At 40.6% G+C, this 15,355-nt stretch overlaps 1 protein-coding gene across 1 annotated transcript in view; it reads right to left on the bottom strand.

Annotated features, from left to right (window-relative positions):
* Positions 1-357: 357 nt before the first annotated feature.
* Positions 358-15,355, bottom strand: part of MAN1A2 (mannosidase alpha class 1A member 2) — a 155,105-nt gene continuing 140,107 nt past the window's right edge. The window contains exons 12-13 of the mRNA XM_075437898.1: positions 8,796-8,911; positions 358-5,068 (exon numbers count right to left, since the gene is read on the bottom strand). Of these exons, the coding sequence (XP_075294013.1) occupies positions 4,936-5,068; positions 8,796-8,911 (249 nt within the window). The 3' untranslated portion in view covers positions 358-4,935. The remainder of the gene's footprint in view (positions 5,069-8,795; positions 8,912-15,355) is intronic.

Raw genomic sequence — 15,355 nt, forward strand, 5'->3', positions numbered from 1 at the left:
TTTTAGCCACTTTCAGACAAATTTAACAACAGGGTAGAAACCTCAGTTTTGTGAGATTTGGTGGCTTTCACAATGGCACTCAGAAACAGCCTCAAACTGTTGTACATTTAGCCATGTCTTGAGAAAAATATGAGCACTACAGCGACCTGTTAAAGGCAAGCCAGGGATACAGGAGTTTAATTTTGCAAAAGGGGGTCTTGATAGATGTTTAAGATAACAAAGTCCCTAGTAGAACTGCAGGGGAATAAAAAGGTGCAGCACTACCAAGTCTATGAAACAGGATCAGCTTCACAGTCCAATGCTACAGGATGTTTCTGTTGGAGGCGAAGGACACAAACCCCATCTTTTTCACTTAAAGACATTCTTTATTCAATACTTTTTATATACAATATTATTTTTAATCTGTAAAAAGTACATACGCAGGATTCCAGGTCAGAGGCAGAAGGTTTCCATATCAGAAGATAGACTTTTGCCCTTTTATTATTTTGGAGGAAAACTGATCTGTCAGTTTTAGACAAAGCAAAAATAAAGGCAGAATGCAAATCCAACTTCCACCAAGCGATTAGGATTAAAGGCAACAATTCACTGTAACACGTCAGGCTGTCTCCTTCGACTTTGGTGGTTCCCAGCTTCTCTGGGCAATCACAGAGCAGTTTGTGAGAAGGGGCTGACAGCCGAAGCAGCTAGTGCTTATCATCTCTGCTACAGTTGTACACACGTAACTTGCAAACGAGCTTGGGTTTTCCTCTTTGTATGGCAACTCGAACTCCTGAATCAGAAGACCGTTTCTCAAAATTCAAGGAGCGAACAAGGGATGTCTTACCAGGGTGAACAGATCTCCGAACTACAATGTGCAGCAAGAGCTTGCTTTCATTTTTCTCTGGTTACAAGAAGCCTCCTTCTTATTTGTCCCCTTAAAAACATGGACTAGACTTACTAATGTATGTGACAGGCTCAATTTGCTATCAGCCTGTTACTACAGCCCTGAGATGTAAACTGCCTCATCACTTTCTGTGGATGCCAGGTTACACTGTTGATCCTTTCAATATTAATGTCATTAACCACTTCTCCATTCAAACTAGGGAAAGACACATTGTGAAGGTTTGTAATATTATTTCCTCAGGGACAGAAGAGGGGATCATAAAGGACAGCCTGACAGGGCTTTGCTTTGCTGTAAATCATCACAGACCTTTAATCTTACAGGACAGTACTACAAGGAGCGTGTTATTATTCTCACTTTTCAGAACGCAGATACTCAACATTCAAATCTTGTAAAACATTGTGTGAGAATATGTCAGTGACTGGGAGGTAGAAGACCATCATCCAGAAATTTGGAGTAGGGAGCTAAAGGAGCCTCAAAGGTGTGACTGGCACAGCGAGCTACCTGCTTTTCACTTTACTCCAGGGTGCTTACTATTTTCCATACTTTTCTTAAGCTTTCAGTTTTAAGGACCACATTGTGCAGCAAAATGAACACCCAGAATATCACTCAAGGGTTTTGTTTTATTTAGAGGACAAAGCTAAGAAGTTAACTTCTTGACTGCAGGACACACACAGCTCCAGGGTGGTCGATGGAAGCTGCAGAAATTTGGCTTCTTTGAAAAGTCAGGCTGTAAGTGTCAGCTGTGAATGTACTGCTAGCAGATCCTGACCAACAGACAAGCTTGAGGCTTGGCTTAGGATAAGAACTGAACATCCTTGTTTTGACTGCATGCAAACAGGAATAGACAATTCTAGGATTTCCAGGCTCTTGCCCAAATCCAGTGTGCCAAAAACATACATGATTTTCTGTTCTTTTATTTCATCCTGTAAGAGGAGAGGGTATTGTAGAAATTGCTAAGATGGGACAGCTACTTAAAGAAAATGAGGATTGTTTTGTTAGAGAATATAGTGCAAGACTCAGAAACAACTAGGACTAAAAAGTCATTTTGTGCTTAAATTTACACTCCATGAAAGTATGTAAGACAGCAGCAACAGAATGAAATGACAATATTCTATTGTACCTTATGTACCCAGAGGGAAAACAGTCTGAACTTTGGGTTGCACATAATGCCATTCTGCTCATCAGAACCTACTTCTCTGTGAAGGACTCAGAACAAGGGCACATCACTTCAGTCAGAAGTTTCAATATCCGTGGTGCTTGGTTATTACGCACCACCTCAGCCAGAACCCTTTACCTCCAAACTCAGCTTGCTCTAGGAAATCTCAGGATGGAGATATTCATGAATGACACAGCAATTAGTCCATAAAATGCATTATTTTTGATAGACTATACACATCAGTAGCTTCTGGAGGAAAAGGATAGTTTGTATTCTAGAGTGATAGAGTAGGAACTGACAGCTGTTGGGGTAACTGGAAAACGAGAAACAAGTGTCCTTTATTTGGTACCTGCTACTTGTCTACACAAAGAAGAAATAGCAGTACTGTACATCTGCTTTGAGAAAAATACCATCCCATAACACGAAATGGCTTAGGTCCTTGATTCAAGCATTCTTGCGGCAGTGAGTTAACCCATTTGGATTCATGGAGGAATTAATTTGAAGGGTCGTTCTTTAATTCACAAAATGGGGTTAGAGGAGCAGCAAACAATAAGAAGTTTGCTGTTTCTGGAACTCCAGAATTCTGTCCTCGACCTTCCTCTGAACAGACTGGCAGCCATTCTATACCTGTATTTATCAGGAGGTGTATGGGGATGGGTGTATAGAGTGGAAAGTGCCTGCTTTTCCTCTTTCTCCATTGTGCCCGGAGAGATTTAGGAAAACAAGGCAATCAAGTGCAGTTTTAAACTAATAACAGTTCTCATGGGATGGAAAAGACTTGATTTGAAAACATAACATATCTGAACTTTGGAAAACGTCTAGCTCTTCAGTAAGGCACTGAATACTAATTAGAAAAATAAATTAATGTGGGACCAGTAAGAAAAATCCATTTATTAAGCTACTTCTCATTTTAAATATACAATTACTTGAATCAGTAATTTTACTATATCAATTACTTTATCAGTTCTCAAATTATTTATAAGATACTGCTTACAGTAACTAAGTAACTGGTATTAAGGTAAAAACATTGAGATTAGAGATTTTTTCCAAGCTCTGTGTCTTCCTCCTCTTAAGTAACCGGAAAAAAAGCACCTGATAGCATTTTTTCTTAGATGATGTGACGATTTCTGTGTCTAAGTTAGTGTCAAAGATGAGTGAAGAAAAATTTTATGGGGGAAATTCTACTATAATGTACAGTCAGATTTATTACAATACGATGGAGAGAAAGGCTTTTATATATAAAACTTCATATATAAACATTTTTTGAGGGGGAGAAATAGCACTCACTCCCTTTAGATCTGATGCTGTACTGCTGTAGTTCACTGAAGAGTTCTTCCACACACCTTAGTACGAAAACACAATCAAGATCTTTTTGAAGGCTCAACCTGTGCGCTAATTAGGAAGGAAAGGAGCACCTCACAGCTCTTATTTAGCAAAGTGGCCAGTCACCATGCCACAAGGATTTGAGAGCTATAAAGGGTAATAAAAAGAATAACTTGAGCTGTAAGGGTTCTGAAACAATAGTAAAAAAAAAAGACACTGAGATATACTTGAAAAGACAAAACTTCTTCAGTGGCAACTGAAGCAGACTCCATTTTAAGTGATACTGTCCATCCCAGCCTAGGAGCACTCGGGGAAAAAAGCCATGCAGGTAACAGCATCTCATTTCTCATAACTTCAGGGAACAACAGACTCCCCAGTTTCTTTTTCCACTCATATGTAACACGTTACATTGTTTCCACAGAAGATCATGTTGGCTTTGCACTGGAGCATGGAGAAGAAAAGGAGTTTCGTAAACTAAATAAAAGGCAGTTTTGTCTCTTCTGTCATGCACATACCTGCAAAGAAGGTTCCGTGAATAGTATCCAAAGAATTAAATTTAACTTTTTGGAAAAAAGCTCGATTGTCTGGAAAAATATAAAGCAACCAACTCATGCTGCTTATCTCAAGGGGAGCATTTTCAAGTGCTATATACTGAATACTGTTATATAAATCACGAGAGACTGTTTTTCTCATGTTGCCATCTCTGTTTCTTCAGCTAAATGAACCAGGAATAAGAGAATGTTTTTTTCGCATGTGACAGAATCTGTGAGGAAGGGAAACTTGGGCTCCTTCCTACCCCTCCAATACGCTCCAGACTGCGGCTGTAGCTTGCCAAATGAACTAAGCCCACATTGCTGACAGTGAACTACAAACCAAATGCTTACTAATTGGTTTTTTGGATGTAAGCATACAATATAGATCTTTCAGCCTTATTCTGAAAAGGGAAAATGAGGAGGCAATAGTTTTTATAGTTTAGAGTTTAGTTTTAATAGCTTAGAGCCCCTGAGAATGGCTGCCAGTCTGGACAAACAGAAGCTCCTTAGCAAATTCAGACAGGTACAGAAAAAACTTCAGATCCTGATGCTGCTGGTGCAGTGATGTTGCTTTTTGTTGTTGCTTTGTTCATGCCATCATCAAACACACACAAAAAAAAAGAAAAATAAAATCTAAGTATTTGGAACCCATCAGATTTGAAGAGGTGACTGGGATGTTGTTCCTTGCAACAGCCAACAGCAGCAAGTTCCTCTCCCTAAACGGGAAAGCCTCTTCTTCCTCATACTGCTGCATTTCTGTTAAACAGGAGATTCCATGTCTTGCTAGGGTTCAAAGCGCATGAAGTCTGTGTCCTGCAAATACCACACTAACGTGTTTTGGTCGTGTATAAAACAGAACTTTTTTTTCAGTCTTAACTTATCTATATGTTGAAGAGCTTTGTTTCTCACGCCGGTATCTGCTTGACTCGGAGGTCTAGTTTTATCAAGTGTCCGTCTCCTCTCCTGCCTAAAGTCTCAAGTGGTCCATGTAAACAAATCAGAGCTGAAAACAGTCTCTCTTCCTCTTCACAGAGCTGTTTTTATCGATATGCAGGATTTCCTGACAGTGTGGTGTTGGCTAAATGTAAAACAGGCAGAGGATGAGCTTCTGTGTTAAAAACCCAGTTGTCTAATGGTAGAAGGTCATCATTGGAGAAAAGCAGATACAAATACCTAGATATCAAGACAGAGAGGAAAAATGGTGGGTGTTAAAGCAGAGCAACAGACAGGAAGGGGCAAGAAAGCAGCTTCAGGCCCCACCAGTCAGCAGCTAAAGCTATAAACAAGCGACTTACTTTCAATCTTTATATAGCACCCACACAACCTTCCCTATTATGATCTGAAAAGTCATTTTTATCATCATTATGATCAAGCCCTTCAATGAAAAGTTGTTATATGGACAGCATTTTAATCTCTCTAAGTAACTTCCGTTTTTCAAGACTCCTTTCAAAGACTTACAATGTAAAACAAACATCAAGACACCAAGCACAAGGATTCTGGGGACAGGGGAGCAGAGAAGTAGTTGGCAAAAAATCCTTCTTAATGGTATAAACCCACTTGGAAATGACTAATCCTCTTTGATCTGAACTGAAGAGATTTTGAAGCACAAGAGTGGTCACTAAGCCACGGCAGATATCTGAATCATCATCACTGTGCTGGAAGCTGGTTCAGTTTCTGGTGGGAGGAAACGGACCAATACATCGTGCAGAAGGGATTCACAGATATTGCACATTACAAAGCAATCAGATCAAATGAAGCATGTAACAAAGTTAAGGTTTCTGGGCATACATCGAAGAAGAGTATTTCTTGGTTCTTTCTCCTTAATACACACTTCTGAATGTGGCTGTGCTACACTTTGTAGGAGGTATTGGTGGTAGGCATCTTTGTCAAGGCTTCCAGACTCAGTTGCTAAAATGCAGAAGGTGTTTCCCTTCTTCCAGAAAACTTGACTGTGCAAGCAGAAGCATAACATTATGGGTGTACAGGACCTCTCAGGTTCTCCTTTGGCCTGCTTTCCTGCCATCCAGAAAGTGACAGGTCTTGCAGCATGTGACCAGGAAGGCATGTGACCATGAAGGGGTGTTACTGCTGTTAGTGGGCTCTGTCCCATCCAGAATGTGCACACACATTGCTCTGCCTTCGCTCTGCTGAGGCTGCTGTCACTTCGCTCTCTCTCAGTCAGATGCTGGTAGTGTCTACAGTCACGTGTCACTGCCTGATCATTCTCCCATCGCCTTTATTTGCTAGTTGCATCCACAGCACAACCCAGCCAGCAAAGCTCTACTCTTTCTTCCCTTCCTCACCAATTAACTGTTTACAGATAACAATTTATTGCTGAGATGATTCAGTTATCTCCCCATGTCTAGTCTCTTTCTCTAAATTTTTCATTCGTCTTTAAAGCGTCATGGTTTACTTTTCTCGTTACTCCTTCCTTGCTTTCTCCCTCTGCAGCTCTCCAAGCTCTTTCTCCCCACAGCTGCAATGTTTTATCTTACTCAGATACACCTTTCTCATTTGATTCACACTTTTCCTTTGAATAAGTCAAAGAACCTGTTTCTACATCTTGCTCCCTCCCAATCAAAATCTACCTTCTTGCCACTCATACTGCCCGAACACTCATAATTTGACGAGTATCTTTGAGACCAAGCCAAAGCATTTGAGCAGCAACAATGCATATTTTGGAGAGGTATAAATTTTGAAGTTGAGGGGAATGAAGATGCAGAAATTACCATCAATAGCAGAAAAGATCACAGCAGGCATTCCATAACACACCTTTTATGCTCCTCTTCTGAGTGACATCTTCATTTTTTCCTCATGGCGTCACACCCAACCCTTCTGTCTTCATTTTCACAGCCATTTAAGCTATCCTGACCTTAAGTTCTCTATTTTATCTCAAGGTGATACCAATTTCTGGTTTGGCTATGCCAATCACATCAACGTCAAATATCTATTATCCAGCTCTCCAATAAAACTGCATTTTGTCCCACAAGCGGGAAATCATCCAAACCAAAAGCCAATAAACATCTCTGAGTTCCTCCCTAGAACTGCCTTCTTTTGCAATGCTTCTGCTACAGTGCATCCAGTTACTGAGTGATGCATCAGTGACTTTTCAGATCTCCTTGTAATTATTTAAGACACGGATGGGATTCTGGCAATACTTCAAAGGTCAGGCTTGTCACCACAGAAGCCCCTGAGGAGCAGATTTCATTCTCTGATTTGGCTTTTAGAGGCAGATCAATCACATAAGATCAGCTCCTAGGGACACTGTTTCTCTGACTGGATCTGTTTGAAACTACTGCTTCTCGCTTTGGGAGTATAGCTGTCAGGCTCCAGAAAATGAACTCAAAGTAGTAAGTGAAATAAAACTCAAGAAGCCAACAGAGGAAGTAGCAGTGGCTGACTTTATTTTTGTAATGATAAGATGGGGAAACAAAGTATTGTGACTATGCAGACGAGTCTGGTAAGGAGCCAGCAAACAGACAGAATGGCCATACTCTTCCCTTACATGTGATGAACTCAGAACCCCTTCTTGCCAGTGAAGCATGTTGTGGTGCCTGAAGCACCTGTACTGCTATTGTCAGGACCTGCTTTCCACTCACTGGATTTTGAGCTCCCAATAACCAAAATCTATCTTCATAAACATCAGCTACAGCTAAAACCTGAAAATTTGGTATTGCTGATACTGTAAACTCTGCTGCTGTATAGAAACCCTGTTTATTCTCCAAAGTCTGCATGACATGCTAGACTGCCAAATGGTTACAACTGTTTTTTCATCATATCATTGGACTCTAAAGACAGAAAGGGCAACTTAATGAGTCTTTGTTGATGACAGGTTTATGCAACAACATATGTATCATCCCTTCCATCACACATTGGCAGAAAGTGGTACAGATATGTAAGCAGAGGCAACAACTAAGTCTCCTAATAGCAGTGCTGGGCTCATTCACACTGCCAGCAGTGGCTTCTGTCTATGGATTTAACCAAATAAAACACTCTCCCAACTGTTATGCAGAAGGAAAAAACAAAAACAAAAACAAAAAGGAGTAGGGAATATAGCCAACTTAGACACTTTTCTTCCAAAAGTATACAATTCACAAGACTTCAGGGAGGTAGCCATAACAGGAATCTAGGTAGATTTCAATGCCAGAACTGTATTAACAAATTCGCTGACGTAACTTGAGTATTAAGAAAATTGTCACACATCAGAATACATTGCTTCATAGGGAAAACTCCAGAGCGATCATAACCATGTGACAAGAGTGCTCTGATAGCTGGTTTGTGTCAATGATGAAGGAGATGAGTAGCCATGAAACACTAGCTCAGTTTTAAAAATGGAACTCTTTATGACATCTCCATAACATATTCCAATCTTTATACTAGTTTTTCTTATTGTTATGGCATAGAGGTTATGGTACATTCTACTATAGCATTTTTTGTTCTTAATTAAAAGGAAGCATGGTGGAAGACAATGACTTTGAGCATTTTACCTTGAACCAAATATGCAACAGAGTGCATTAGCTTCTGCAGGACTGATTACAGGTGTCCTGCTGATTTGACAGGACTTGTATAAGACATCTCAAGTCAGTGTATCTAAAAAAAAATGTCTTTTGCAAAGTGAATTTCTTAAAAGGAGCTAACTTCTCCTTTGCTGTGATGCCAGAAATCAAATAGAATTCTTAAAAATTTAAGTTCTCTCCGCATAAGCTTCTTGTATGGAAAATTCCACTTGTATTTTCTGGTGGTAAAATGGGCTGATCTGGGACCCTAAGGCTGGTGAAAAAAGAAAGCCCAAACCATAAACCACCCTGACAAGACAACAGATTATTTGCTGAGCCATATTATTCTTCTCGAATTTAGATGCTAGCTTTTACAGGAAGATGCAAGAATGAAGAGAACTTACTTCAAAGTTTCAGCAAGGAAAAAGCTCTGCTGTACATCGTCGTACGTCGGAGATGAGGAATAGACATCCTTGACACCAGAAAAGCCACCACTGACTCGGCAATATTTGTCAATTGCCTGCAGAAAGGAAGGGAAAAAAACAGATAATTTAACTGTAGAGCAAAATTTGGAAACTTTAAAAGATCAAGCTTGACCAACAAAGGAGGTAGCTCTTTGAACGCTGCACTATTCTGTTGTGAATCTCCTTGCCAGAGGATGCTGTGGATGTTAACAGTTTCTGCTGACAAAAGAAAAATAAAACGGAACTGGACATACACAGAAGTAAAGTCTATTGGACATATACAGAAGTAAAGTCTCTTCAGGGCTACTAACAACATTTGACAAACTGCTAGATGCTAAGAAAGTATCCTGGGGAAGAATACTTTCTTTCCTGGGTGTTCACTGTTGACTGACACTGATGACAGGACATGGACTCAGCAGACTTTTGCTCTGAGCTGGTATGGTTCCTCATAGGTAACACCGAATAGAACATCCATCAGTCAATCAATGCATCATGCTGTGAGGTGCATGGGAAGATAACAAACATCCTTGATTTTGCAGCTGGAAGAGTCTGAAGAGTTACAGGAACTCTGTGACTAGCAGCTACTCATAGGGACTTACTGAAAGTAGGATTAAAATACTGTTCTCATCTTCCGGGACTGTTGATACCATCTTATAAACTCCTCTAGCTGCTGCTTTCTCCCCACATCTCCATCTTCTACACATGCTCTTCTGCGTTTTCCCTTTATACAGCTGAAACTCAAGTGAGCTTGTGTGCTGGACTGCAGAGGATCTCTATCTTTAAAGCACAAAGTTTAAATCAACAAAAATTCCATTCAGAAAGGGGCCAATGGATCCGTGATTCACAAATCACCCAGCTAGTCAGCTCTAACACAGTACTGCAAAAAGCACAATGGAAGAGGAGGAGACTGGAAAGAACGAGTCAGTAGCTCAGAGCACCTCTTGCCTGCGCTTTCATTATTCTGCTCACATGCATGACCTTACAGCACACAAGGATATCAGCCATTAAAACCAGCCCCAAAGAAATGACTCTGAAATGATTCACAGGTTATTTGTGCTTCCCTGCTGCTTTGACAGTGCTTCCTCAGCAGACACCAACTCTTTTAATAGATTCATGCAGGGACAGAAAAGGCACAGTGATGAAGGAAAATCTTTGGCTCAGGATGTCTGTCATTACCAACTACCGAATGCAGCTACCTGTAGCTCAGTAATCTATGATTCAGCCCGTTACCCTGTATGAAGTTTCTCTCTGCATGGTGCTTTAGGCCCAGATTTTCGCTAATTCTGATTTTTGCTAGTTATACTCAACAGAAGCTGAGGGGAGTCAAGGCAGGGGAGCAAATAAGTTTTGAATGATATCCCTTTTTATGCAGAGAAAATAAATACAATCAAAATTAACTATTCAAGGTGCTTACTATAGCATACTAGAAATACTGGGAAACAAAGGAGAATTTTCCACTGGACACACGCATGAAGAACGCTGGCAGATGCCATCACTGAAATCAGAGAAGGAAAAGTGTAAAGGCAAAGGAGCAAGATACCAAGGACAGCAAGTCATAGCACATCAGGTACTACAGCTAACCTCCTCCTAGTATACACTCTCACCCTGTGGAAATGTGAGGTTGTTCATGGACCAAAGGACAATCTAGACTGTACAATGTTCTTTCAAATTGCTGAAGACCAAGATTTTTAAAGAAGCAAGAGGAGAGACTGACAAAAGGATGTTACTGGAATGGCTGTGGCTCTAGAGCCTGAGCTTACGCCAAGAAAAGGTACTGTCTTTCTTGGCAAAATCTAATTATCTCTGTAATTCCTTATCTCAAGCGGAGCCTTCTCCAGGTTCGGATGGAAACGCTGCCTCCTTTGTTGGGAGTTTAGCCTGTCAGGAGAAAGTGTCTGGATGGATTCTTTTCAGATCTGGTAACTGGTGCAGGCTAGGGCTACACTAAGACTATTCACATGTTGGGATTTAGATTGACCAGGTTTTCTCTACAGTCTGGAGAGAAACGTGTATGTGACATCTAGCCCAACAGCATCACACGCATGACAATCTCTTTGTCTGCATGCTCTTGAACACCACAAGTGATGCTAGCTATCACATGGCAGCCAAACAAAAAAAAAAAGGAAAATAAAAAAATTAATTGCTTGGCTGACTTCTAAAGAAATAATACATACGATGTTTATGGAACCATTTGCACATTCCTCCCCAGCAGTCCTACAGTTGCTAGGCAGGTATTACATGAATAAACAAGAGGCAAAGCACTTTTGCTTCCTAGGCAGAAAAAGAAGCGCCTCCTCTTGCCAGTATCCCCTTTTCTTACAATACTGCAGAACGTGGCCTTGTCTCTGCTCTGGAGCATGGCAAGGTGGGGGCAGGGGTAAAGCTCCAGCGGTTACAATCCGGCCAGAATTTCTGGCATGCAGAGTCCGGCCTTGCAGGTGTTCCTCTGGTCAATGACTCAGCAACCCTGACACTGTGTGCCACAGCTCAGACAGGAGAAGTTTACTAGTGATTGCAGCAAAATGAAAAGAAGGAACAAATGGTACCACTGTGTTAAGACACTGTCTCCTTCCTCCTCAAGAATTAAATCCCCAAGTCAGCCTAAGAGTCACAACTTGTTTATTCTGCAGAGTGCAGATAACAGACAGCACAGAGATCCCGCTCTGTGCTGTAGAGCTCTCATGCCTGGATAACTGAGTGCAACACTGGTGAAGCTGGCAGGTCTAGAAGCCAGAAAAGAGAAACTGCGTGATTTACATTGATTTTGTCTGCCCTTACAATTACCAGGTAGTCTCATATCTTCAGAAATTTGTCCTTGCAGAGACAGACTCTGGCTAGACTGGAGTTCAGGATAGGCAGAGGATTTATCCTAGTTGATCAGTGATCTAGACACTGCAGGTAGTAGTAATGAACTGTAGAGGAAAAATTCCTTTGAAAGAGTGCCATACAACTATTCCTTCAAATACAGACAAACAAACTGTCATTGATTCAGGGGTGTACAGAACTTCAGGACACCGGCTGAAAAGTTTGGTGCTGTACACAAGCTGCTTAAAATGCACTTGAAATTTGCAGTGTTCTGCCTTCACACAGATCTCAGAGTACTTGGTATAGAGACACCCGATTTGCCACCTCGATACTCTTCTGCTCAAGAGCTAAAGAGTTTCCTTGATAAAATAATGTTAAACTTACTTGTACCCTACAATACAGGGAAGTCCTAAATGACTGGAAGGATATCAAGGTAATTATGAGGCATTGGCAGGCTGACTGAACAATTTTAGGATGGCATACATGATGTTACCCCCCAACAATTATGGGAACGCATGAAAAATATAAAAGAACAAGATGATAATTGACACCCATCAGCATGGCTTTATAGAAAACTATCTTGCTCACAAGCTTGATTTCACTCTTTGAGGTCTATAAATTGGCACATAGAGGTAACTGCAGAGGTATAATAAACTTAAAAGTTTCTGAAGCAACTTACATGGTACCAGAAGATGTTATGATAAAACAAAATAACACTATAACATATCAATATCACTATCTTAAAACCAACTGACAGTGCTTTAAGAACGCACTGGCAATGTAGTATTACCACCAAATAGAGCTGCTTCTCTCAGAGATCCACAAGGAGTGGTCTGACGTTTTATCAATCACTGCAACACTGCTGCTGACAAAAATGACATGGGTAAATGACAGCAGACAGTGTAAATCTGGTGGTAACTGGGGCCCAAACAAAATGAGTTTCATACAACCAGGCAGATAATCCTGAATCTAGACGTAAAGGTTGTGTAACTGCAAAGTAGAGACACTTCAAAGAACTCAGTGGCCACATGAGACAATCCAGTATGAGTTCCTGCTAGGATGCTGTGGTAGGTGTACACACAGGGACAGTAAACAGTAGCAGAGATATAATTTTACTTTCGCACAAGGCTATGGGTAACGTCAAAACTGGATCATACAATCCTAGAATTCATTTTTAAAACAGGATGATGAACTGACATGGGTGCAGAAATTTGGAGAAAATGCTTTACTGTGGGAGACAATACAATTTGTTTAGCATCTTAAGTAGACTCTGTAGTAAGCTTATTACAACCTATGAAAACTCTTTGGAAATAAAACATGGGAGAATAAAAGATGTTTTAACACGATATAGGAAGTCCTAGGAAAATCCAGTGACTGACAGCTGAAACTAGACAAGTTCAAATGGGAAATAAAGTGTATATTTTTAACAGCACAAATAATCTAATAATGGAACAAACTACCAAAAGAAGTGGATTTCCCAGTTCCCTTTATTCAAATCAAGAGAAGAACAGAAGAATATGCAATAGGGCACTCTTGCCAAATACATGTGTCTTGGCTCAAAAATGATGCCCAGTGAACTTTCAGGGCCTCTGACATACAGGGAGGTCAGAGTTGATCTAAGTTCTTTAGAACTAAAATTGGAGGTGCCTCTAGATCAGACCCCAGCTCCTTCAGTTCCTCTGAGGGTGTTTTTGTGGTTGCATGTGTGACTAACTATGCCAACAACATGCTCATAAAAACTGCACCAGTTTCTTCACCAACTTGTCTCCCCAAAGCACCTCTCTGTGGTACTTGCAGCTTCCAGCCCATGAACTGTGAACCCATGTTTCTTTCCTCTCCAACCTATGCCTGGCTCTTTTCTGTCTACTTTGTTTCGCTATGTAGAGCGCTACAGGTCTTTCCACTCCATCTTACTGTCAGTCCTCAATTTGTCTGAAGTCAGCCCAAACTTGAGGTCTTCTATATCATTTTCACTGGTAGTAGAAACTGCAAACAAACTCTGCAGCCTCTGCGGTGCAATCCTGCTTAGTCAGATACACGAGCCTCCAACAAATAGTTGAACACTTCATTCACACAGCTTAGAGTAGTAATTGGCTTTACATGCCCATTGTGAGTAGTGGCTCTTACTGCTTTCAAATAATTAGCCTAAAAAGGATTTTAGTAATTTTCTGTATTTACCCAGCCTATCTCACATGCATATTTCTGTAACACTTCAGCCAGAGCCCCAGCATACCATCATCCAACTTGGTTGGCCCTATACAACTGAGATAGATGTTGTCTCTAGTGCTAAGTACAGTATTAGGGACAATTAGGCTTTTTTTTAATTAGGAAAGAGATAAAGACCCTGTCACAGGGATTTCTGATCACTGAGGAAATGTAAGTTTCAACTTACTGCTTTTTCCCCACAGACACTGGATGTGACAAAACAACTTCTGCACTAAAATGCCCAAGTTTTGTCAAAAAATCTCGATAATAAAGCCAGAAAGAAGCTGCCAATGGTGAAATAAAGAAAATACAGTACAAAGATCTGCATACACACAATCCATCCCTCTGTGCAAATTCCCATTGATAAAAGGCAGAGAGAGATTTGGGCAGGGAGTGCTAAAGAAACTGAAGTAATGCAGTACATTTAAAAGCCAGGTGGTTCTACAGTGTATCCTGGATCATCTCTGAAGGGTTCTTAAAATGACAGAAGCATTCATCCATCCGAAGAAGCAAACACGGGAGACCACCAAGCACTCAGTCATCAAATACCAGATTACACCAGGTTCAGCGTAGGAAGATAAGACCATTTAGAACTCAGAAACAAAACCTGGTTTCCCCAAAAGTTTAAAAGAACCACTGGACTTCTGATGAAGAAAGTATCGTTCACTATGAGAAATACAGATATTGAAGTATGCTTCAGTGGGTGAATACAGACAGTGCTGTACACAAGCAGCAAGCCAACTGCTCTGTGTGTCATACCAGATTTTCTCTATTTACAAATGGAGGAATAAACACAACCAGAACTGTGTGGGGCACGGAAGAAAGGGAAAGTAGTGAGCAGGTGTGAGGAGTAAACACAAGAACTTATTATCTCTATGCAGGGAACAGAAAACCATGGGGAACAAAAACCTTCCCAAGCTTCCGTGTTAGTATGATGGTAGGGAAAAGAAAATCTGTAATTGTGGGAGGAAGGGGTATGCAGAACCATTTACGAAGAGTTAAAAAATATTTTATGGCTCTGTTGGATAAAGAAACTCTTTATTGAGGAAGTAAGTGAAAAAAGGCACTCTGTAAGGACACAGGCAGTTAAGCACATGGGTGGCTTGATTTACACAACTTCGATGCAGGTTGACAGAAGGATAACATAAAATCCTACCCTGCACAAAGAGAAAATTGGAGGCAGGGAAGGAGGAAGGGAGGGTTTGGTTTTAAAGCATTAATGGGGAGCAAGATGTGAAGGCTAATGGAGAAAACTGAACAAAATGTAATTCAAAGACACGCTTTGCAGTGTGCTTAAGAGACAGATCTTGGCCTGAAAAATTTACGTTTTTAAAATCTTTCACCTGGTAAAAGGACCTAATCTCAGCTTGGATCATCCAGCCGTAGCTTCTGACAGGAGCTGGTGTTAGATCAGCAAGAATTTGTAGTACACACATGGGCAAGGAATAGATTACTAAATCCATTTCTTTGTCATATTAGAAACACACATA

Source organism: Opisthocomus hoazin, chromosome 1 (assembly GCF_030867145.1).
Source record: "Opisthocomus hoazin isolate bOpiHoa1 chromosome 1, bOpiHoa1.hap1, whole genome shotgun sequence".
Lineage (NCBI taxonomy): Eukaryota > Metazoa > Chordata > Aves > Opisthocomiformes > Opisthocomidae > Opisthocomus > Opisthocomus hoazin.